The sequence below is a fragment of the Mustela nivalis genome (genome assembly GCF_964662115.1).
Source record: "Mustela nivalis genome assembly, chromosome: 8".
NCBI lineage: Eukaryota > Metazoa > Chordata > Mammalia > Carnivora > Mustelidae > Mustela > Mustela nivalis.
The window spans coordinates 49,262,210-49,284,625 of NC_139027.1; the positions used below are offsets into that span (position 1 = coordinate 49,262,210).

Here is a 22,416-nt window from a genome sequence, read left to right on the forward strand (position 1 = left end):
ATGCTGGTAAATTTTTAACAAAAGCTCTCTAGGGGAAAAGAAAAAAAAAATCCAGACCTGATTTTTGTGTTCACCTGTTTCTGTTGTGTAACTGCTCCCACCACACCCAGTTTCAAACATGATGTGATGGAACATGGGAACTTAGGAAGAGATATGCAATAGCTCACGGTTACGTAGCATTTCCACTATACCGATACTATCAATGCAAATCACCTCAAGAGATATAGGAAAACACAGTGAAATAATTAGGAAGTGATGAGTTTTATCGCCTTTGCTTTAATATAATTTATTTCATTGTTTTTAGGTTCGATTTTTAATTAAAGCCGTGCTTTTAACACCTGGGATGCACAGTTCTGAAATATTCAGCAGTTGTCTCTTATGAGCCCATGTGGGGCTTCCGTACACCATGGCACCAAATGTCTCAGTGTTTTTCTTTTTGATAGTAGGGAAGAAATGCCTTTATTCTTATTTTATTTACCTTATATTATATTTAAGTGGTACAATTAGGAGTGTTCTTTTAAAACTGTTTTTGTGTCTTCAAAAAGGAATTTAATCTTAAAAATAAATAAATCCACAGAACTGTTGACCCTGGTTTCTCCACTCTGTCATGAATGGTGTCAGCTGGCTTCCCTGACCCTAGTCACTAGACCCTAGAAACTTCCTCCAACTGATTTATGCAAAAGGCTGCCAGATTGTAATCTGTAAAATACAAGTCTTCACTGTGCCGCTTCTTTTGCAAAATATTCTGTCACATGGAGTCCAAATTCTCAGGCAGGATTTGAGCTCTGTCTCTCTTCCAAATGCCTTCCATTCTTCCACCTTTTGTAAGGGGCTTCCAAACCCTTCCCCAGAGCCTATGAGCACAGCTGAGGACCTGGGGATAGGACAATGGTTGAGGCTCCAGACCTGCTTCCATCACAGCCCTTGATTCTATTTCACATATTCCAGGTAAGAGTTCATTTGGAAAAACAAAACACCACATTCTGCTGCTAAAAAACAAACAAACAAACAAACAAAAACAAAACAAAACAAAACCCCAGTGTTTGAAATGAACCCTTTTAATCTACCAGCTATTCATCCCAGTCAAGTGCTCTGAAATCTGCATGTTTCCTTGAGGCATTTCCTGTGTTCATTTACTTTACTGATAGTTGACTGGGCACTTCCTTTGTGCCAGACACTGGGCCTAAAGCAGTGGACAAGACAGACTGTTCCTCCCTGAGGAGCTTACAGTTAAGAGAAGTGACAACGATATTTGAAGAACTAAATAACAATTCCGGGGGGCCTGGCTGGCTCAGTCAGTGGAGCATGTGACTCTTCATCTAGGGGTCCTGAGTTTGAGCTCTGTGTTGGGGGTAGAGTTTACCAAGAAGGAAGGAAGGAAGGGGAAAAAAGAAACAATGCCTTTCCCCCTCTTCCTCCTCACCCATCCTTTGAAGTTTATCTCAGAGGCCACAGATTTTTGTTTTGTTTCGTTTTGTGTGTGTGTGTGTGTGTGTGTGTGCAAATGGTGATTTTATTAAAGTAAGGGAACAGGACCCTGGGGAGAAAAAGCTGCTTCCAGAGTCCACATATTTTATAAAATTTTTTGATCTGCCTTTCCTACAGACCAGAAGAACTCCCTTCTCCATGTGATTTTTCTATGTCAAAGCTGTTTGCTGTTCTTCCTGTCCAGCGTTCATTCCCTCACCTTCTGGTGGTTATACAGGAACAGTTTTAAGGAAACTACCTCTCCCTTCCCTCCTCTCCCAGCTCAGTACATTCCAGCTGGTCTTCAGAAATGGCCAACTGACCCAGGTCTGGTTGACTGGCACAGAGAATCCCCCCCCAGCATAGTGACTGGTTCAGGTCAGGCCACCCCTCTGGCTACAAAGGTTGGATAAAAGATCCCAGATGGCCCATAGTAAATCCAAGACATGTATAGGAGGTTCAGGAAGCAGATGCTGTCTTTTCCCCTGAAAAGATATAGACCCGGAATTTTTGGCAATGATGTGCTGTGGAGAGTGAAGGCGACATGGAGCCAAGTAGAACTAGAGGAAGGGAAAAGACCCCATCCTCATGACACGGAATGCCTGGGTCAAGCCACCTCTAGCCTGACCTAGGGACATTTTAGTTCCTTAAAACAATTAATTTCTCCTTTGCAGAAGTAATTTAAGTCAGGTTGTGTAGAACACTGAGCAATTTGCCACAGCAGAGCAATTGTCACATATCTAAAGCTAAAGGTGAGTATTTCTCTGGCTCTGGCCCATCTGCTAGGAAGGAGCTTCACTACTGTCTCGAAAGTGCTCTCCAGAAAGTTCTGGAGTCCCCAGAAGACTCCCCAGTGTGGCCAGCAAGCTAATACTCTGCCATTTCCTTCTCTCTTACTAGGCTTTGTGGAGGTGAGGAGAGCCCCCTTTTCTTCACAAACTGAGTGGTAATCTTGGCCATCCAGCAGCAGCTGAAACGTAGTCAATACTGAGGTCAATAATCAGCTCACCCTCTTAAGGCGCTTAAGGTCTGGGTCCAGGGAGCTGAGGTCACCTGTGCCCCTCCAAAGACACAAGGCGCTGCACCTGCGTCTTTATCTTCATAGGTCCACTTAAGGGGCTTACACTTAAGGGGCGTTTAAGCCCGCACTGTGCTGGGCATTTTACACCTATTCTCGTATGTAATCCTCATTGCAACCTGAAGGAAGGAGATAATCACTATATCTCCCATTGAACCGGTGAGAAAAACTGAAGCTCAGAAAGTTCAGTGATTGGGTCGAGGCTCCAAGGTTAGTAAGTGACAGAACGGGATTACAAGACGTGTTTAAGCACTGCCCACTAATTGGGTGGATGTGCACGCAGCCGTGCATGGGGAATTTAAAGCGGGAGGGGGATCGAAGAAGGAACATTTGGGATTGCAGGAAGTGAGATGATCACTTCGGAAGCTGCTTAGGGCGCGGGCGCGGTCCCAGCGTCCTCCCAGAACCGCAGTGTGACACGCGGCTATTCCTGCGGCCAAGGGATTTTCCGCGCGCAGGGAGTGCGGCTAGCCAGGTGGGGGCGGCTGCTGGGCGGGGCTTCCCTGGGCCCGCCCCTTGCCCAGGTGAGGCGCCGGAGCCTGGGGCGCTACCGGATGGTGCGCCCCCGCAGTGCTCAAGAGGTGTAGGGTGCCTGGCTGTCGGGTTGTCGGGCCAGGCCTGCTTGACGCCCCAGGACTGGCCGGGCCGGCCGGGCCTCTGGCGGGGGTGGAGGAGGGTGCCGCGCCCTGCCCGGCCCAGGTGTCGTCTCCGGGGGCGGAGTTTGGGAACCGGGCAGCGAGAGCTTCCCGGCCGCACCGGCAAGCGGGCGTCGAGAGACAGCGGCGGACGAGACCAGGCGCGGCCAGGCGGCTCTGGGAACGCACCGAGTAGGTAAAGGCGTGGGGCAATCAGCATGTTCTCGCGAAACCATCGGAGCCGGGTCACCGTGGCCAGGGGCTCCGCCCTGGAGATGGAGTTCAAACGCGGCCGCTTCCGACTCAGCCTCTTCAGCGACCCGCCCGAGGTGAGACCCACGTCCCTGCCTTCCCTCCCCTTCCCCGGCTCCCATAGCCCTGCTTGCCGGGGCTCCTCGCCCCAGCCCGCGCCGAGGGGCGGAGATGCCGCGGTGCAGGTACAAACCCGCTGTTGTTGACTTCCCAAGAGAGGCGCGGACCGTCTGAAAGTTCATCGGACCCCTCTCAGAAAGCTTAGACAGTCTGACCAGTTGGGATGACTTGCCTCTGTCTGGAAAAACTCCGGGCTGGCTTCAGTGTAAGGGTCCGCAGACTCGATTCCCAAAACATGCCTGGACCCGGCCTCTCCCGGGATCCCCCCCGCCCCACCCCGCCCCGGCAAAGGGCGGTGGGCAGGTAGGCGGGCCCTAGACCTCTCGGACTCCGCGGCGGCGGCGCCCGCTTCTTCCCCGGCCTCCAGCCCCATCTCACAACCTGTCTCAGCCGCCTGGGATAGCCTTCATCATCAACTGGGCTCCTAGGCCACATCTGACCACTTCGCTGAAGCCCTTCCCAGCTGCTTCTCTGTGCCCCTGAAGGGCTGCGGGGCGGGGGGTGGGGGAGAGTGAGAGTGAGAGTGAGAGTGAGAGAGAGAGAGAGAGAGAGAGAGTGTGTGTGTGTGTGTGTGTGTGTGTGTGTGTGTAGGGGGGGTTATCCCTTTTAACGTTTTGGGTTATTTACCACACCAAAACTTTGTAGTCCCGCCTCTAGTCTGACAGGTCCTCCCCCGGCCCACCGCTCTACCCCTCCACCGGGTCCGAGCCCTACCTGTTACTCCTGGTAGAGACTCGGGAGTTGCTGAAAGGTCTGGGACTGAGAGGGCGAGTAGCGACAGCAAAGAGGCTGTCCCTGAGGTCAGCTCTCCTACCCTGCTGGGCCTGGAAAGGGTTAAGTGAGGGGGCCTCCCTCCCGCCCCCTCTCCCCCGGGCCAGGATTCCAGGCCTGGCTTCTGCCCTTTCCCCCCTAGCCTGCCCAGAACAAAGGCCCTTTCACATCCATGTCCCGTGTCCCAGGCCTTTTCTGACTCAGAAGCTAGAGGACCTGGGGAGAGGGGCTCAGTCGGGACTCTTACCAGCAACCGGGTGCTGGGCCAGCGTGGGGGAGGGAGAGGCGAGGCCCGGGGACCAGGAGGAGGGGCCTGTGGGCTGGGGCCGCCCCCGGGACAAATCGGGCCTACCGGGCCAGTGCCGTGGAGCCGGGGCGGAGTCGCAGGGCCCGCCGGCCGCCGAGGGGACTCCGTGGGCCCGGGTTGGGGGGGGGGGTGGCAGAGCTGCAGCTGGCTGGGAATCGGGGCTGGTTTCCTGTCTGGAAGGGAAGGGGCCCGCAGAGGGGAGCGGGGGCAGCAGCAGACAGGCACACCCCAGCCTTTCTCCCTCCCACACCTCCCTTCTGCTGGAAAAGCGAGGTAATTGTGAGCCCAGGGTGGGGCGGGCTGGATCAAGGCCCCAAGTTGGAAGAGGTGGCTCTGGGGGTTGGGCCCATTTACCCCTTTGTCCCGCTCCCTGGGATCACTCTCCCCACAAGTCCTCAGTTCCATCCTCTTATTTCTGAGAGTGAGAACCCCACTCTGAAAGCTGCGACCTCCTGCCAAACCCCACAACTCCATAAAACCTGCCTGAGGCGGCCCCGCCCTGCCCCCTTCCAGCTGTGCCTGCCCCTCACGCCCTCCCGGCACACAGATTCTCTGTCCACCCCGCCAGTGATGTGGGCGGGGGCTGGGGAGGGGCCAGAGTCGGAATGAAAGGGCCTTTTTCTTCCACAGCTGGGAGAACAGCTGCCACCAAAGCAAGACTGGACACTCTGTGCCTAGAGACCCCTCTGCAGCTGGTCTCTCTTCCTGGGACCCTGCTCATTCTCACCTCGCTTTCCTCCCCTCCCATGCCTGGCTCCCACCAGGGCCCTGGAACAGTGGTAGGCAAGGAAGGTTTGTCCCAGCAGCCTGAGGGGTGTGACAGGAGAGCAGAGGGACAGGGGCAGCCTCTGCCCTCCGCCCACTCTTTCAAGACCAGGGGAGCAGCGGGAGGAGGAATTGTGGAGCAGCGTGGAGACTGCCCAGCACCCCCCCTCTGGAGGGGTCCACAGGGGAAGGGACACTGGGGGCACAGAGATGCAGGACAGATTGCACATCCTGGAGGACCTGAATATGCTCTACATTCGGCAGATGGCGCTCAGCTTGGAGGTAACGCCCCCACCCCCCAGGACTCCTCTGCGTGCTACCTAGCATGGGTTTGTGCCCTGCGGGTCCCTGCAGGGGCTGAGGAGGGAGGGGGGCACTGCTCCAAGTGGGGAGAGGGACAGGTGGTTCTGTGTGCCTTGCTTGTTAAGTGCCAACCAGCATTATGTTGGCAAAAGGGCCTTCACACCTATTTCTGAAAGCTCTGGGGGTGGGGGTGGATTGTGTTTTGGGCCCCAGGGGTCCTTTTAGGTGTGGGAAGAAGAGAAGACTTCAGGGTAAGAGAGGTTTGCAGGAAGGATGTGGCCTTGCTGGAGAAGGGAAGGCGACTCTGACAGGATATAAGGATCTGATGGCCTTGTAGGTGGCAGGGAGCTGTTTATCCATTTATTTATTCTTAAACACTTTTATTGAACACCGCCTATATGCTGAGCTCCTTGTTGACCATGGGATACCTCAGTGAACCATTCAACTGGGAGAATACAATAAACATGTAAACACAGAAATCATCCCCCCAGTGACATGATGATAAAAACAGGGGTGTAACACCCATCAGGTGGGGAAGGCAGCATTCAGCGTGGAGGTCAGAGCAGGCCTCTGTGATGAGATCATGAGCTGAGACCAGAAAGATACGAAGATACGTGGAGACTAGAGGAAGAGCTTTCCAGCTGGAGGGCATAGCAAGGGCAGAGGCTCTTAGATGAGGTTGTGCTCCAGTTCCAGTGTGGCTGGAACACAGGAGTTGGGGCTGAGATCATGGACAGACACCAGATTAAGGCCTTACACAAGGCCTTTTACTCTAGGTGCGATGTTGGCCCACCCAAGGGTTTTAAGCAGGGGAACAACTCATCTAATGTTTGGTTTTGTTTTGTTTTGTTTTTAAAGATTTTTATTTATTTATTTGATAGAGATCACAAGTAGGCAGAGAGGCAGGCAGAGAGAGAGGAAGGGAAGCAGGCTCCCTGTTGAGCAGAGAGCCTGATGTCCATCCCAGGATCCTGAGATCATGACCTGAGCTGAAGGCAGAGGCTTTAACCCACTGAGCCACCCAGGCGTCCCTCATCTAATGTTTTAAAATAAGGGCTTCTGTGGCGAATCGGCTAGGCAGGCATGGAGGGAAGGAGAGAGGAGAGTTGACAAGAGAGGTAGCAGAAGACCACCAGATAGGAAGTTGTTATGGCTTTAGGGGAGTGAACCTGGTGCTGTGGTTGGAAGTGCTCATGGTAGAGACAGAAGGGGGTGGATTTCCGATGAGGGTGGTGGATCTGATGGGGCTTGTTGGTGGATGGGCCTTAAGAACTGAACATGGATTTGCCTCATGGCAAAGAAGGAGCTCTGGAATGATTCTCAGGTGTGCCCAAGCTGGGTGGTGTGGCCATTTACTGAGATAGGGGAGGTAAAGGAGGCTGTGGAAGTGACTGCCTGGACAAGGCAAGAGTTTGCTGCTGAAGAAGGTCAGAGGAGGGACTGTAAAGAGTCCAGATCAGGAGTGGAAATTTATTGCCAGTGCACCCCTCTGCCCTGGCGCCCACGCCCTGGACCATAGCAGACACTGCTGGTCAGTCACGGCACTCTTGACCAGCAAGCCCAGACGTGGACTCGCGATTTTTCTCAGCATGTCCCTGGCACAAAGTGTACGGGTTGTTTCCCTTACAAGGGCACCAGCCAGAGGCAGGAGTCCCAGCCTGGTTTAGGGCTATATCAGGATGGGACACCTTTGTCTAACTTGTTTGCCTAGAGAGGGTTACCTTTTTCTAATATGCAGAAAGGTGCTCAGCGAGCCCACTGGGACTCTGCTACTACCTATTGTCCTGTAGTAGCACATGGGGTGAAACTTATTTCTCTGCGCTGTCTGCATTACTAGTTACATGTGGCTACTTGAATGTATAATTTAGTTAATTAAAGTGAAATAAACAATTTCTTGGTTGCTCTAGCCATTTCAAGATGGCTGTGGAACATTTCCATCACTGCCGGAGATGTAATTGAACAGAGCTGGTCTAGGTATTAAAATGTTTAAATTCAGCATCTTCTCTACTCCCCTGTGCACACCACCCCCCTTCCCCATGTAATTTTTCTTCATGGGAGGCCTGTCTGAGTTCTGGAACAGAGGATGGGGCTTAGATTTCACTTTGGCCACCTCTCCTACCTCCGCTAGGGTACAGGCTGAGGATGCTATGTTCCTTCTCCATCAAACTCAGCAGTCCTCCCTCCACCCAGTTCCCACTCAAGAAAGAGAGATCCATTGATATTTCAGAGATTGGCCAGAGAGGTAGGTAGTCGTGGCAGAGTAAATCCAAGAACTTTCTGGAGGAAGCAACTTAAACTGCAAGTAAAGGGAAGATGGGAGTGAGAGAAGGGTCGTTCTTAAATATGTGCTGGTCCAAAGTAGTGATTAGACTTTCTCACTTAATTCTCAAACAGTACTATGAAGGAGGTGGGGCACTCCCCAGTTTATAGTCTTCAGAGGCTAAGTTCTCACAGCTAGTCAAATTCCCAAGCCAGGATTTGGATTTAGCCCCAGTGGAGATTCTGAAGGGGACAGAGGTGATGAGAAGCAGAACAGTAAGTCAGGGACTGAAAAGAACTGGGGGGGGGGGGGGGGACAGGAAAAGACATCCACGAGGGCCTAATGTGTGCTGGGCTTCTGCCCATGACTCATCCTCCTTCAGCCCCTTGGGCCTTGACCCAAGTCCTGCTGACATCCAACTCTGGGCTCTTTCCCAGGAGAGTAGTGAAAACACTGCCTACATCTGGAGAAAGGGGTGTGTGAGTGGGGAGGAGGGACAAGAAGCTATCCCTGGATTGGCAAGATGGGGACAAAGCATAGGGATCTAGAAACAGTGCCAGGATTCCAGAGATGCTCTGCCCAAAGGGTGGGAGCCAGAATTTCTGGGACCCTATCCTCCCTGAAGCTGTGGGAGAGTGGGTCTGGGGCCAGAGTGGGGTGGGAGGTGGTAGCAGAGGTGTTGGGCTCATCCAGGCTGAGCCCAGAGACTTTTCCACCGCTCCAGTTTTTCCAATTTACATACTCCCTTCCCTCCCCTGTGCTCCTGGGCAAGGGGTCACCTTGGAGGGCAACCACAAAGCAGGAGGAGCCTCTGGGCCTCCTGCAGCTCTAGCGGCACCAAGGCCAAAGCCCTATCCAGGGCGACGGGGGGAGCTCCGGGAGCAATGTTGCACACGACTGCGTCTCAGGGTTCTGCTGCCCGGAGCCTAGCCCCGCCAGGCGCAGGGAGGAACCGCCTGCGCAGGGGAGCACCTAAACCTGCTCTCGCGGCAGTTTGGAGCTGATGTCACCAGCGCCCTGAGCGCCACGGCAGGCAGGCGGGCGGGAGCACTTGCAACTCCCCAGACCCAGCGCACTGCCAGCATTGGTGCCTCGAGCGCAATGGACAGGGCTAGGGAAGGATCCGTGAGTGCTGGGGCCCGGGTAAAGAGACTAGCCAGGAGAGGGCTTGAGCACGCTTCTCTGTCCCCTCCCTCCCCCCTTCTCTCATCGTTTCCTGGTGTTTGTGGGTGAAGCTGGAAGTAGAATGGGATGGGGGTTGACAAGCAGGAAAGCTTAGCAGAGGTGGGACCCTGGTGCAGACAGACAGGGCTGGGGGAGTGGGGCGGCAGGAGCTGTGTAGTCTGGGAGGGCTTCCTGGTGGAAGGGGCATTGGGACCTGGTTGGCCTACTTCTGAAGGGTCAGGAAGAGAAACTGTGGGAGGGGGTGATGAAAGTCAGGCCCAGCCCAGTGGTGGCCCAGGAAATAAATTGTGAAGGAGGAGTGTGCAGAGAGGCTGGACAAGGCTTTTGAAAGCAGTAATCTAGGGTGTTCAGGTCTTGGAGACTTGAATGCTGGAGACACAGGGGACAGAATCAAGTGCACAGTGTGAGAGCCGATGTGAGGGTGAAGACAGGTTTTGGGTGATCACGTTCACCCCTCTCTTCCTATCTGGTGCCTTCCCTGGGCTTCCTCTCAAACTAAGCTCACACTGTCATGCAGTTAGGCTTCCCCCTCCTTTCTGAAGCCTTCCCCATCACCTCAGCCAGAAGCAAACAGGGCTGTCTCCCACGAGTGTGTTTATGCCATGACAAGGCACTTACGGGGCAGCCATTAGTATCTGCATCTCTCCCTGCCCAGCTGGACTTTAAATGTGGGCCCTCGGACAGCATAGGGATGCTCCAAGGTTTGTTGGGTGAATGCTACTTCTGCCAAAGTAGTATTTAAAGAAAGCATCCTCACCATTCATCCACTCTATGCGCTGGGCACTGTGCTAAATGCTTTACATTCCTGGCTTAGTGAATCCTCACAGTTCTAGCGTGTGCAACTACTTCCAACCTCATTTTATAGATGGAGAAACCAAGTCTTAGGGAGGTGGAGTAAATTTTAAGTAAGTTTCTTCTCAGCTTCTCAAGACTGGCAGGACTGACTCAGACCCAGATTTATTTTATGTCAAACTGGTGCTCTCACCCTTCGCTCTCTGCCGAGACCTCCAGGGCTCTTTCTGAGTGAATGTTCCTTAGAGCCCTGGTACCTGTCTCAGTGCCTAAACACTACCCCCCATCCTTATTCACAGCTGTGAATAACACCTGTTTTGCCCCTCACTCCTGATCTCCTGCCCCACCTGCCTCCCCATCCCCAGTCCTTGCCTCTCTCCTCAACTTCCCAAGCTGAGAGGGCCAGCAGGTGGCAGAGCCCCTAATCTGGAGCGTGTACAGGGTTCTGTGAAGTATGGGTGAACGCTGTAGGGGGTATGCTCCTGCACAGATCCCTTGCCAACTAGATGTTCCCCATCACTTGAGTCTTCAGGGTAACCCAGGAGGGTCTTTACTATCTTGTCCATTTTCTTTAGTTGGTGGTTCTTGGCCCTGGCTACACCTCAGAATCATTTGGGGAATTTCCAAAAAAACACACCCACTAAATTCTTAGAGATTCTTATTCTGCAAGTCTGAAGTAGAGCCTGATAGTGTGTGTGTGTGTTTGTGTGTGTGTGTGCATGTGCACGTGCATGTGCATGCCTATGTTTAACTGAAAGGATTTAATTTTTTTTAAAGGTAACACAAGGGGTGCCTGAGGGGCTGAATTGGTTAACTGTCCAGCTCTTGATTCTGGCTCAGGTCATGATCTCAGGGTAATGAGATCGAGCCCCACATTCGGCTCCCAACTGGGTGTGAGCCTGATGAGATTCTCTCTCCATCTCTGGGGGGGAAAAAAAAGGTAACACAATTTCCAGTAGCACAGAAGAAAAGAAGGATATATTTTAAAGTAGTATAAATCTGTTTTCCATTCCTGGCACCCAGGCCTACAGTGTCTGTTTTATATGAAGTGAGAAGAGAGTATCACAGCATGCTACCACTTGTATAACATATATATATATATATATATATATATATATATATATATATTTTTTTTTTTTTTTTTTTGGAGGGGGGTGAGAGAGAAAGAACCTGTGCAACTGTGCAAGCACAAGCAGGATGAAGGACAGGGAGAATCCCAAAGCAGACTCCTTGCTGAGCACAGAGCCTGACCCAGGGTTCAATTTCAGAACACTGAGATCATGACCTGAACCAAAATCAAGAGTCAGATGCTTTTCACCGACTGAGCCCCCCTGCGCCCCCTCACTTCATACATTTTGAAGAGTATTTTATATCTGCATATATATGTCTACCTAAATCTTTGATGTCTGTAGTATTCCATATTCCACAGGAGTGCGGTGACTTATTTAACCAATGCCTGAGTGAAGGACTTTTTTTTTTTTTCTTTTGAGATTCATTTGACAGAGAGAAACACATCGAGATAGGGAACACAAGCAGGGGCAGTGGGAGAGGGAGAAGCAGACTTCCTGCTGAGCAAGGAGCCTGAAGTGGGGCTCGATCCTAGGACTCTGGGATCATGATCTGAACCGAAGGCAGAAGCTTCAGGGACTGAGCCAGCCAGGTTCCCATGAGTGAAGGACTTTTAATCTTGGTGTTTTAAAACAGTGTTAGAATGAATGTGGCTTTGCTTACATGTGTAACTATATTTGTATTTAAACTACTTGAAGTTAAACTATTTGTAGATAAACTCCTATTAGATATTGAATAGCTGGATCAGAGGATATGTGAATTTCTAGTTTTCATAGATTTTTCCAAATTGTGCTCAAAACAAGCCAGTGGAATTTATGCTCCTACCATCAAATGCATAAGGACATCTGTATTTTTACAAAGCTTCTCTGGTTATTATTTGGGCAGGTGAGGCTGAGTTGCCTGAAACATGTTTCTTAGTTTCTTCTGGAGCACATCCTGCTTGGGGTCTGGAGCGTGCTTCAGCCTGTCCCCAACCAACATTTCCGTCTCATCCTTTCCCCCACTCTGTCTAGGACACAGAGTTGCAGAGAAAGCTAGACCATGAGATCCGGATGAGGGAAGGGGCCTGCAAGCTGCTGGCAGCCTGCTCCCAGAGAGAGCAGGCTCTGGAGGCCACCAAGAGCCTGCTGGTGTGCAACAGTCGCATCCTGAGCTACATGGGCGAGCTGCAGCGGCGGAAGGAGGCGCAGGTGCTGAGGAAGACTGGCCGGCGGTGAGCACAGGGTAGTGGCCCAGGGTGTGTGTTTGGGGGTGTGGGTCACCCTGAGGATGACATCCCCACGAAGCCTTGTCAGAGCCTGGGAGACCCCTTGTTTTCTCACCATAATGTGCTGCCCAAAGGTGCACTGGTGAGTAGCTCAGGCTGGGCTCAGGAAAGCAGCGTGTCTGGTGAAAGGCTGGCGGGCTGAGGGCTGAGAATGTAAACGCGCTTCTTGCCTAAGTGCTGCCGATGGTCTGAGGGGGCGGGCTGGGTGGCTTCTGGAAAGCTAACTTCCCCGAAGTCAGTTCACTGGGTGGCCAGCTGACCACAGATTAACAAGAGCGTACCTGAGGTTCACCAGCACAAGCACTGCTTGAAAAAGGGAATAATAAAACAGTGTTTGAGGGAACACCTCCCTGTTCACATAAATTAGATGTATTTTAAAAGGGGTCAGCTTCCGGATGTGAAACACCAGCTGCACCGACAGTTCGTGCTGGCGGTCTGACAAAGCTGCAGCCGGATGGCTGAGGTGATGCTCAGCTACAACTAAATGTTGGAGAAAATACCTGGCAAGTTTATCATTCTGAGAACTGGCCACTTGGGTAAACTGATCATTTGGAAAACTGGCTGCTGGCAAAATAAGCCTGCTTGACCCCACAGGGCTGAGTGGGGAGAAAGTGCCAGCTTTCTCTGGCGTGACACCCATCGCAGCTCTGCCGTGAAGCCTGCCACAAGAAGGGGTCACCAGGAGCCCTCCAGAGCCCATCCATGAAGCCCCCAGGGGAAGGCAGATAACCAGCTCTGTGGCTTCCCCACAAAGCTAACGGGCAAGCAGATGGGGTTGGGGGGGGCAGGTCCTAATGTGAATTTGAGGTCTCCTGAGAGGCAGCCCTCAACAGGCTCTGCCCTGCCAAAGTCCCACCCAGCCTAGGCAGTGTGGGGTGAAGTACACCCCAGATCGCTGACAACTAAATGCTTTGCCCTCACTCAGTGGCACACTGTTTAGCTTAAGGCCTTACTAAATTGCTAATGACATTAGTGACCTTCTGAATTGGGTGGCTGAACTGGCTGAGGAGACACACAAACTCAGAGAGTGCTCCTGATGGGTGGGGGGAGAAAGGCCAGGTGTCTGGGCCGCTGCACTGGGGGCCGAGGAACTTGGGGTACTGGGAAGGCTAAGCCTACCTAGGGATGGTAGAGAAGAAATCAAAGCTGAGGAGGAGGGAAGAGAGAGGTTTGTGGCAAATGGAACACAGATGTTCTTCACTTGTGTTCTTGATTTTCCAACCACCCCAGTACTGTCCTACATCGAAGAAGTGATAAGATGGTAAAGCACAGCCTCCCCTATGGTTAAAAAGAAAGCCTGCAAACTCCTCCAGGTCTGGGGTTTAGTGGAGATGAGCCCTTGAAAAGGAGTCTCTCTGCAGGCACCTGTTCCCTCAAGCCTTACTTGTGCCTGGCAGGGGTCTGGGGGAGATGGTCAGAGAGGGTGCTTGGAGGGGGAGGAGCCTGGAGCTTGTACTGCCTGTGAACTAATGTGCCTCTGGTGTCCCCAGGCCTGGTGAACCCCTGGGTTCAAGTGACAGCTCAAACAGTGCCTCAGCCCTGCCCTGTCAGTCTGGCTGGGGACCTGGGGGCTAGGCCCTGGGCTGGAGGCATCTTAGAGCCCTTGAGAACCACAACGGGGTTGGATTTGCCCACAGACCTTCAGATAGCGGGCCACCTGCTGAGCGCTCCCCTTGCCGAGGCCGTGTCTGCATCTCCGGTAAGAAACACAGCTCTTCCCCATCACTGCCCACCCCCCCCGCCGGCCCCCTAGCTGCTGGCGTTCCTTGCCCAACCACATGATCTCCTGCCCTGTCTCAACATCCCTTCCTGCTCCTCCTCTGCTCCTCAGACCTCCGGATTCCACTCATGTGGAAGGACACAGAATATTTCAAGAACAAAGGCGGTGAGTTCCACACATGCTGGGACAAACTGAGGGAGTGACCTGAGGTTGGAGACTCTCGTGGGGCACCGTGCTTACTAGTTTGAGCCTCTGTCCCCAGACCTGCACCGCTGGGCTGTGTTCCTGCTGCTGCAGCTAGGGGAACACATTCAGGACACAGAGATGATCTTGGTGGACAGGACCCTCACAGACATCTCCTTTCAGAACAACGTGCTCTTGTGAGTGCCTTGTCCCTGGGGGCTCCCTCCTTTCTCCAGTCTCCTCCAGTCCTTGGATGGAGCTGCAGGGGAGGAAGGAAGATGGGCCTCACCTGGACAGCTGTCCTGTACTCGCACCACGTCATCCTCCACCCCGCCCACCCCCTCATGCCTCCCTGAACTTCCCCAGGACCAGCCTTCTCTCTTCCGCCCACCCTCCTATAGCACCGAGGCAGGGCCAGATTTTGAACTGCGACTGGAGCTGTACGGAGCCTGCTTGGAAGAGGAGGGGGCCCTGGCTGGAGCCCCCAAGAGGCTTGCCACCAAACTCAGCAGCTCCCTAGGCCGCTCCTCTGGGAGGCGTGTCCGGGCGTCACTGGAGAGTGCGTCGGGTTCGGGGAGCAGTCCCATTCTGCTCCCCACCCCAGCTGTGGGGTAAGGCCCTACATGCCCCCACTGCCTTCAGCTGCATATATCCTGGCCTCCGGTGGCCTCTGAGCTGTGTCGAGCATGCAAACCTATTCTGTGCCACTGCCACAGCATGCAGGCCTACATGAATGAGTGGCGGCCACTTGGCTGGGATACACCATAGCCTGTGCCCTGGAGCCAGGCCCAAGTCAACCAAGAGGACCAGTAGGAATGTAGGTAGAGCTGTTTGGGGGGCTTGAATTTTTTGCAGCAGCAAATGCATATTATGTGGATAGGACAGAGTGCCCTGGTTGGCACGAAGTAGCCTGGGTCCCGTGGGGTTGCCTGCTGGTGCCTGGAAGCACCCAGAGACACTGGGTCTCTGAGCAGCAGTTGGAGAAGCTCTAGGGCAGGGACTTTGCTACCTTTGGAGACAGACAGGAGGTCAAATTCCAGCTCTGCCACCTACCAGCTGTGAATTATGGGCAAATTTCTTAACTTCTCTAAGCCTCAGGCTCTCTCATCTATTCGCGAAACAATGCCACCAACCTCCCAAGGCTGTCGTGGGAATACAGTGGGATAACACAGTGGGATAACATACGTAAAGCACAGGAAGCACAGGAAGCACAGGACGTGGCACTTAGCAGGAGCTCGGGAAATATCCTTACCCCTGTGGGGGAGGCCAGCTAGTTTTCCTGCAGTCTAGGAGGCCTGGCGCCAGGCTGAGACCCACTTCTCTGTTGTGTAGTGGTCCTCGTTACCACCTCTTGGCTCACACCACGCTCACCTTGGCGGCAGTGCAGGATGGGTTCCGCACACACGACCTCACCCTCGCTAGCCATGGTGAGTCTGTTGTGGAGGGAGGGGACGCTGGACAGTGAGAAGAGGGGCTGTGGGATGGTCCCTTTCGTTCACCACCCTTACCCTAAACTTCCTATCCCCCAGAGGAGAACCCCGCCTGGCTTCCCCTCTATGGTAGCGTGTGTTGCCGCCTGGTGGCTCAGCCTCTCTGCATGACTCAGCCTACCGCCAGTGGTACCCTCAGGGTGCAGGTGAGGGGCCCTGAGGCGGAGAAGGGAACCTGGAGAAGGCAAAGGACAGCTGGATCATCTAGGCACCGAAGGACTATTGGAAAGTCAAGATCTGGGTGGAGGAAAGAGGGTTATAGCAAGAAGACAGGAGGATCAGACACGAGGGTGGGCAGAAAGGAACAGACTCTCAGTGGGAGAATGGGAAGAAGGGTGTTGGGGGTGTGATTCCCCCAGGAAACCTTGAGTCATTTGTGCAGCAAGCTGGGGAGCTGCAGGACTGGGCGCGAGTGCATGGAGTCCTGAAAGGCACAAGCCTCTTCTGTTACCGGCAACCCGAAGACGCAGACACTGGGGAAGAGCCGTTGTTTACTATTGCCATCAACAAGGTGATGGATCCCTTGGTGGTAAAGCTACCAGGTGCCTGGGCCCAGGAGCGTCTCCTTCAGGTCCCAGGAGGGTGGGTGCAGAGAGATGGAAGTCAGGCCTGCTGTTCCTAGCAGCACCGCACCCAGCTTCAGGGCCAGGAGTGTTCTCACCGGGGTCACTGGAAAAGGCTCTTCTCACTAGCGCTAGCCCCTGTCAAGTCCCAGAGGGTCCCATGGCCAGTTTAGGATTTTCTTTCTCTTTCTGCCTTTTCTCTCAAATTCCATTCTGCATTTTCTTCCCCCTTTCTTGGCTTTGTCTCCCAACCCAAGTCCAATGACCCCTCTTAATTTCCAAGCCCTTTTGCTAGCTTTCCTGACGACTTTTATGAAAGTACTGAGGGATATTAGGCCTCAGCATTCCTGCCCGCCTCTGTGCCTCCCTCAATCCCGTCTCTGTCTGCTCCTGTTTCCTGAGGACTCTATCTCACCCCCAGTCCTTTCCTGCTGTTCCTTCCTGCTCTGCTCGATAGGAGGCAGATGAGAGACCCAACCAGCTCTTCCTTCTAAGGCAGGGATGAGCAAGCCTGCCTGGTATCTGTGACCGCTGACTTCTGTGACCAAGGTGAAGACGACCCCTTCCTTCTCCTGCAGGAGACTCGAGTCCGGGCAGGGGAGCCGGACCAGGCTGCAGGCCGGCCCTTGACCCTGAGCATCAGTAACCGGTATGGGGAGGATGAGGTGACACACACCCTTCAGACAGAGAGCCGAGGAGCCCTGCATAGCTGGATGGAGGCTTTGTGGCAGCTTTTCTTTGACATGAGTAAGAGGAGGGGGCTGGTTTGAACCTTTGGGTGGGCTGGGGTTTATTTTTATCAAAAGGCTCAATTTCCAGAAAGTGTGGAAGGGAATGTAGCGGGGGAGGGGAAGGCCTGGCCCTCTCAGTCTTCCTCCTCCCACCCTAGTCATGGCTCTCCCTTCAGGCCAGTGGAAGCAGTGCTGTGATGAAATCATGAAGATTGAAACCCCTGCTCCCCGGAAACCACCCCAAGTCCTGGCCAAACAGGGGTCCTTGTACCATGAGATGGGTGAGTGAAAGGACACTCCGGGAACCTGACGGCAGGTGGGCTTGGGGGCTTCAAGGCAGCCCAGATAATGGGAACAGAGCAAGCAACAGGCTGAGGCAGAGCTCTGGGGACCCAAGGCCCTCTCGGTCCTGTTGTATTTGTTTCTCTTCTCCAGCTCTTCTTAGAGCCATCTCCACCAAAGTTCCAAACCAACCCCCAAAGAGCCGGATTCATTTTATGGATTTCTTTCCTAATTTCTTCTTCTCTGTTTCCCTTTCTGCATGCGGATTCCCGTCTCTTCCTCTGACCCTTCACTTGCTTGGCACTGCTTTCATTTTCCTCCTCTTTTCTTGATTTTTTTTTTCACCCACTTCTGCCCACCCCCTCATCTCCATCCCCCCTGCACCCTGTATCCCATAGTCTTATCAGAGCCCATGGCTCCAGGGGGCCCAGGTGAGGGGCTTCTCCTGCAGGATAACACAATCTCAGCTGAGATCCGGGCTTTGCTTTCCTCCTATTACAGTGACAGGTGATGGTCAGGGCTGGGTTAGGCCTGGGGCCTAAGTTCTGACTGGCCCCCTCCCCTCAACCCCTTCCTGGTGTCACAGCTATTGAGCCGCTGGATGACATCGCAGCGGTGACAGACATCCTGGCCCAGCGGGAGGGCACAAGGCTGGAGACACCCCCACCCTGGCTAGCAATGTTTACAGAACAGCCTGCCCTGCCTAACCCCTGCTCACCTGCCTCAGTGGCCCCAGCCCCAGCTCGGACCCACCCCATGCCCTGGGGGCGACCCCGAACATTCTCCCTGGATGCCGTCCCCCCAGACCACTCCCCTAGGGCTTCCCGCTCCGTTGCCCCTCTCCCCCAGCAGCGATCCCCACGATCCAGAGGCCTCTTCAGCAAAGGCCCACCCCGCACTTGGCTCCAGTCGCCAGTCTGAGAGAGAAAGGTGCTGGCCGCAGGATCTGGCCAGAGGAAGAGACAACCTACAAGCAGCTGGGCTCCGGGTGTGGCGCTGTCGGCAGCAGGTTGGCCAGCTTGGCCTCCCCTTCCTCTGCTGGACTGGGGGTAGGCTGGGGGGTGGGAGCAGAAGCCCCTCCTCAGCTGTGCTTGCCAAGGTGTTGAGGGGCTCCTTCCTGGGACTGCCTTGGACCCCCCAAACCCTTCCTGGGAGAAAACTGGAACCAATCCTGCCCTACCTCCCTGCACTAACCAGCTTTGAGGATGGCACTGAAGAGCCTTGGGAGGGAGTGCACCTCCCTGTGACTCTCACATCAACCATTAAAGTTATTTAACGGCAGCCCTCACCTGGTTCTTGAGGATAGGTTGCCTCTCCACTTGGTCTGGAACTGTCCCCTCCCCTCATCCCTGGAGCTTAGATGACCGGTCTGTGATACTGAGTAATCAGACAAGGGCTGGGTGGAGGGTTACTTTATAAATACCACAAGGAGAAAGGAGGGCTGCTCTTCTCTCACACGCTGCTGAATCTCAGGATCTCAGCAAGGTCATAGCCAGTCACAGCAAAGGAGCTGCCTGAGGGGTCACAGAATCGGGCACCGCACACCTGGGTGTCAGGCACACACTCACCATGACAGTGTTCCACCTGGGGGAGAAGAGGGCTGCTCAGGGCCTGCTGCCTCATGCGCGGAGCCCCCTTTCCACTCCTCCCACAACACATACCTCAGTGTGGCCACTCTCTGGGCTTCTGCTCAGCTTCCAGATGTGTACAAAGGTGTCCTCAGCTGCAGAGAGAAGCTATAAAACCAAAGGTGGGAGGATGAGGGGGCATTAGCAGGTGCTGAGGGGACGAGTATAGGCTGGAATGCCTGGCCCAGACACCCAGGGAGAGGGCTCCACTGAGAAGCAGACAAGCCTGTGGAGTTCCTCTCAATGTCCCAGCACCAGGAGCACAGGTAGGTAGGGATGGAGGAGGAGACTGACCTTGCCCACCTCGGGAGCCAGGTCCAGGGCACAGATGGCCCGGGCGTGGGCGCTGATCTGGACATGCAGAGTTCCTGTACTGGCCTCATATAGTCGCACTTGTCCATTCCCATAGCCTGCTGCTACTGTCCCGTGCCACAGCTGCACAGAAGGGCATGGGACCCTGCAAGGGTGATAAGCCACTTTAATTTCCTCTGACCCCTCAGGAAGGCGCCCACCCCCTTCTGCCTCACCTACCCAAATCCTGGAATTTGGGTCACTAATTTGAATTTGGGCCCTGACCGCCAGACACACAGCAAGCCTGAGTTATCTGCCGTCACCACGTCAGCCACGCAGTCCTGAGGAGAAAAGCAGGATCAGTCCTTCCCTTCCTCTCCTGCTGGGTCCTATATACAGGGCAGGAGGGGAAGGGAGACAGCATCTGCATCTTTGCCTCTCCAGGGAAAGGGCAATATATGGAGCCCTTATCGGCTGGATGCAGGGTTCCCTCGGGATGCATAAAGTGCCTCCCTTGCATTCCTTAGAATCTCACTCCCCAGACCTGACAAATCACGAGTCAGGAGCGGGGTATATAACTGCCCTCACTGGATGGATGAGGAAGCTGAGGCCACAGTGTTATGATCTGGAGGTCCTGCAGTAAGCCAGTCACAGTCATGACTAGAGTCCAGGCCCCTGGAAAGTCCCCAACCCCAGGCAACCAACATAGACCCTGGGCCCAGCCCTGGGTCAGGTGCAATGGGGATATGAATGAGAACATAAATACCCTGTTCTCAAGCGGTCTGTAATCCAATTAGGGAGACAAGAGTTGTCTTTGAGGCCAGTACCAATTCAGGGCTCAGCCAAGGGAGATCAGTGGGAGCAGGAATAGGGGGATGGCTTCCTGAAGAGAGGGGCACTGGAGGTGGGCAGGACTTGGCAAGTCCAGAAAAGGAAGCTGCACACGTCAGAGTTGGAAAGTATCTTATTAGATACCATCTGTCCCAACTCCTCAGTTCACACCAGTACTGAAAAGTGTTCGTGAGCTATTAAATGCCACATAAATGGAAAATCAGATTTTATCACTGGACTTGAGGTTGCTGAAGCCTGGGAAAGAGTAGCAATTTGCCCAAAGTGATCCAGCTGCTTAGCAGTGGAGTCAATTCTTAAACCCAGGTCTGCTGCCTGCCAAAGTGGGAAGGCTCCCAGGCTCACTGGAATAAGTAGGGGGAATCCACTCACCTGTCCCTGGGCAGGCTCCGTCGCAATGTCTGTGACTGATGTCTGGTGCCCAGCCAGCTCTTCACTTAGTACAATGTTGGGACCCTTGGCTGGGATGTCAAACACCAATACCCGGCCCGACCATGTTCCTGCAGAACCAGTGCCCCACTGATGGCTTCCTGATCCCCCCGAGTCTTCAACCACCACACAGAGCATTCCCTCCACCCCAGAAACCTCTGTAGCAAACCCACCACTCACTGCTCCAATAGCTCTGCTCCTCCGTTGACTACCATTACTCTATCCTATCCTGCCCCTCTGAAGCCTGTCATGGTTTTCCACAGTCTCTATAAGAGCCCCCTTCACTCCCACCCTTCCCTCTAACCTTCAAAAATTACCTCAAACCGTCAGCATCATCCCGGCCAAAGCCTGCACCCCTATGCCGTAGCACCCCCCAATGCCCTGCCTTTGGCCCCCTCACCCACACAGATGAAGCGGCCACTGGAAGCAATTCCTCGGGCAAACACAGCCTGTACTGAGTATGAAAGGGGAAAACTATTAGAAATAGCACCTCTGCCGGCCCCACCAAACACTCCCTACCCCCACCCCACTCAGTCCTGCAGGTACCTGGAGATACATCTCCAGAGTCCAGTGCGTGCCAATAGACCATGACAGAGCCATCTGACTCATACATCTGGAAAACAAGAGCAAGGATAGGGGTACATCCAGCTGACTTTTGCAGAACTATGCTGAGTAGTTCACATACAGGTTAGTCCTACAGTCTCACTCCCCTGAGCTGACAAACCATGTGTGAGAAGCAGGTATATAACCCTCGAAACAACTGTGGGAAGCAGGCACTACTTTTATTTCCATCTCAGGACACTGAGGCTCTGAGAAGTTAATTAAATTGCCTGAGGTCATGCAGCTAGTAAAGGGGCAGGTATAGGAGATAGCACTTGGGAACTGGAAAAGATGGAAGGAATGGAGATGAGAAATATGAATGGGCTAAACATGTAAAAGGTTTGTAAGTGTTTAGAGGAAAGTGGGGAAGTATTTATGGGTCTGGGGGAAGAGTTGAAAAGACTCTAGTGGGGGAGGATAGGAAGCTCTTCTTACCTGTATTCCTCTATGTGAGGTGAGTACCAGCAACACTCGGAAGGGGAGGACACACCAATGGACCTATAGGAAAATGGCCCAGAGTAGGAAAAAGTGGTGAGACTGGAGGACAGGAGGTCTCCAAAGAGTGGAAAATCAGAGGGTTAGGGAAGGCCTATTCCTGAGGCTTGAAAAGAAAGGACAGAGATGAGAACTGGGTTCAGCAACACCACTCTCAATTCAATGCCTCACCTGGGTGATAAGTGGAGGGCTCACTCCTGCTCCCTCCTTAGCGTGGAGCTGGCGCTGGGCCAAGGGCACACCCTCAGGAGCAGCGCTGAGAAGCTGGGCGCTGGGTCCATGGACTACCCCAAAATGTGTGAGGTTGCGGGAGGGCACCTGCAGCACACTGAGGTTATTGCACAGGGGTGCGGCCGAACCTCGAAGGGGAATCGGGCGCTCCCGGCGGAACATCCTAGCGGAGAAAGGCCCGAATCACAGGCGCGCAGGAAACACGACAGTGGTGATTCCTGCGGGAGGAATGGGGGGTGCTGTCGTGAGGCACTGAAGGAGACCACTGAGGTCAGAATGTGATGGGGAACCCGAGGACTGCAACAGGGGAGTCCGACGTGGGGAGGTCTTGTGGAGCAGGAAAGGGGCGCCCCAGAGCTGAGTCAATGGGGCGATGGGGGAATCCCAGAGGAGGAACGGTGATGGCACAGGACCTGGTGGCCGCAAGCGCCCGACCGAAGGCAGATGAGGCAGGGTAGCCCCCAGACCCTTCTTCTCTCAGCTGGCTCCCCGAACCCCCCAGCCCGGGCCAGAAGTCACACCCGCAGCCCCAGGGTCGCTTGCCTGACTCGGGGAATCGATCGGTCCCTCCGAACCCGCCGCCACCATAGAGACGACGCAAGCGCGCACGGCCATTGGGCGGAGCCGAGCAACCCAAACGTGCTGAGCGCGGCG

General features: G+C 54.0%; 2 protein-coding genes and 1 long non-coding RNA gene across 12 annotated transcripts; 1 reads left to right on the forward strand and 2 right to left on the reverse strand.

The window, feature by feature from the left end:
• Positions 1-270: 270 nt before the first annotated feature.
• On the reverse strand, positions 271-4,537 carry LOC309871191. The gene is made up of 2 exons (XR_014315074.1): positions 4,267-4,537; positions 271-986 (listed from the first exon to the last, which is right to left on the reverse strand). It is a non-coding gene; the product is annotated as an uncharacterized lncRNA (long non-coding RNA).
• RTKN (rhotekin) lies at positions 2,859-18,520 on the forward strand. Of its 9 annotated transcripts, none has more exons than XM_082743925.1 (13): positions 3,397-3,509; positions 5,261-5,677; positions 12,017-12,216; positions 13,908-13,969; positions 14,102-14,155; positions 14,253-14,370; positions 14,575-14,784; positions 15,506-15,600; positions 15,703-15,809; positions 16,046-16,174; positions 16,805-16,973; positions 17,134-17,238; positions 17,826-18,520. In XM_082743925.1, exons 2-13 carry the CDS (start codon positions 5,606-5,608, stop codon positions 18,158-18,160), a joined length of 1,656 nt encoding a protein of 551 aa, XP_082600051.1. In that variant the 5' UTR covers positions 3,397-3,509; positions 5,261-5,605; the 3' UTR covers positions 18,161-18,520. The 9 variants fall into 9 exon arrangements, with proteins under 9 accessions (XP_082600052.1, XP_082600053.1, XP_082600055.1 ...); XM_082743924.1 differs by lacking the exon at positions 3,397-3,509 and adding an exon at positions 4,701-4,903; XM_082743930.1 differs by lacking the exons at positions 3,397-3,509; positions 17,826-18,520 and adding exons at positions 4,701-4,903; positions 17,638-17,819.
• Positions 18,521-18,636: 116 nt separating this feature from the next.
• Positions 18,637-22,414, reverse strand: WDR54 (WD repeat domain 54). 2 transcript variants are annotated; one of them, XM_082743932.1, is made up of 10 exons: positions 22,306-22,414; positions 21,703-21,980; positions 21,472-21,534; positions 20,983-21,049; positions 20,837-20,890; positions 20,380-20,507; positions 19,399-19,499; positions 19,162-19,324; positions 18,901-18,975; positions 18,637-18,823 (listed from the first exon to the last, which is right to left on the reverse strand). In XM_082743932.1, exons 2-10 carry the CDS (start codon positions 21,922-21,924, stop codon positions 18,692-18,694), a joined length of 1,005 nt encoding a protein of 334 aa, XP_082600058.1. In that variant the 5' UTR covers positions 21,925-21,980; positions 22,306-22,414; the 3' UTR covers positions 18,637-18,691. The 2 variants fall into 2 exon arrangements, with proteins under 2 accessions (XP_082600058.1, XP_082600059.1); XM_082743933.1 differs by having other exon boundaries at positions 22,176-22,317.
• Between the last annotated feature and the right edge of the window lie 2 nt (positions 22,415-22,416).

Excerpts from the sequence above, each read along its gene's own strand:
- RTKN (XM_082743923.1), top strand. The coding sequence starts at position 3,399 with ATGTTCTCGCGAAACCATCGGAGCCGGGTCACCGTGGCCAGGGGCTCC. Across the intron at positions 3,510-12,016 it reads TCTTCAGCGACCCGCCCGAG|GACACAGAGTTGCAGAGAAA; the intron begins GTGAGACCCACG and ends CACTCTGTCTAG. Across the intron at positions 12,217-13,907 it reads CTGAGGAAGACTGGCCGGCG|ACCTTCAGATAGCGGGCCAC; the intron begins GTGAGCACAGGG and ends ATTTGCCCACAG.
- WDR54 (XM_082743932.1), bottom strand. The coding sequence starts at position 21,924 with ATGTTCCGCCGGGAGCGCCCGATTCCCCTTCGAGGTTCGGCCGCACCC. Across the intron at positions 21,050-21,471 it reads CCTCACATAGAGGAATACAG|ATGTATGAGTCAGATGGCTC; the intron begins GTAAGAAGAGCT and ends CTTGTTTTCCAG. Across the intron at positions 20,891-20,982 it reads CTCTGGAGATGTATCTCCAG|TACAGGCTGTGTTTGCCCGA; the intron begins GTACCTGCAGGA and ends TTTCATACTCAG.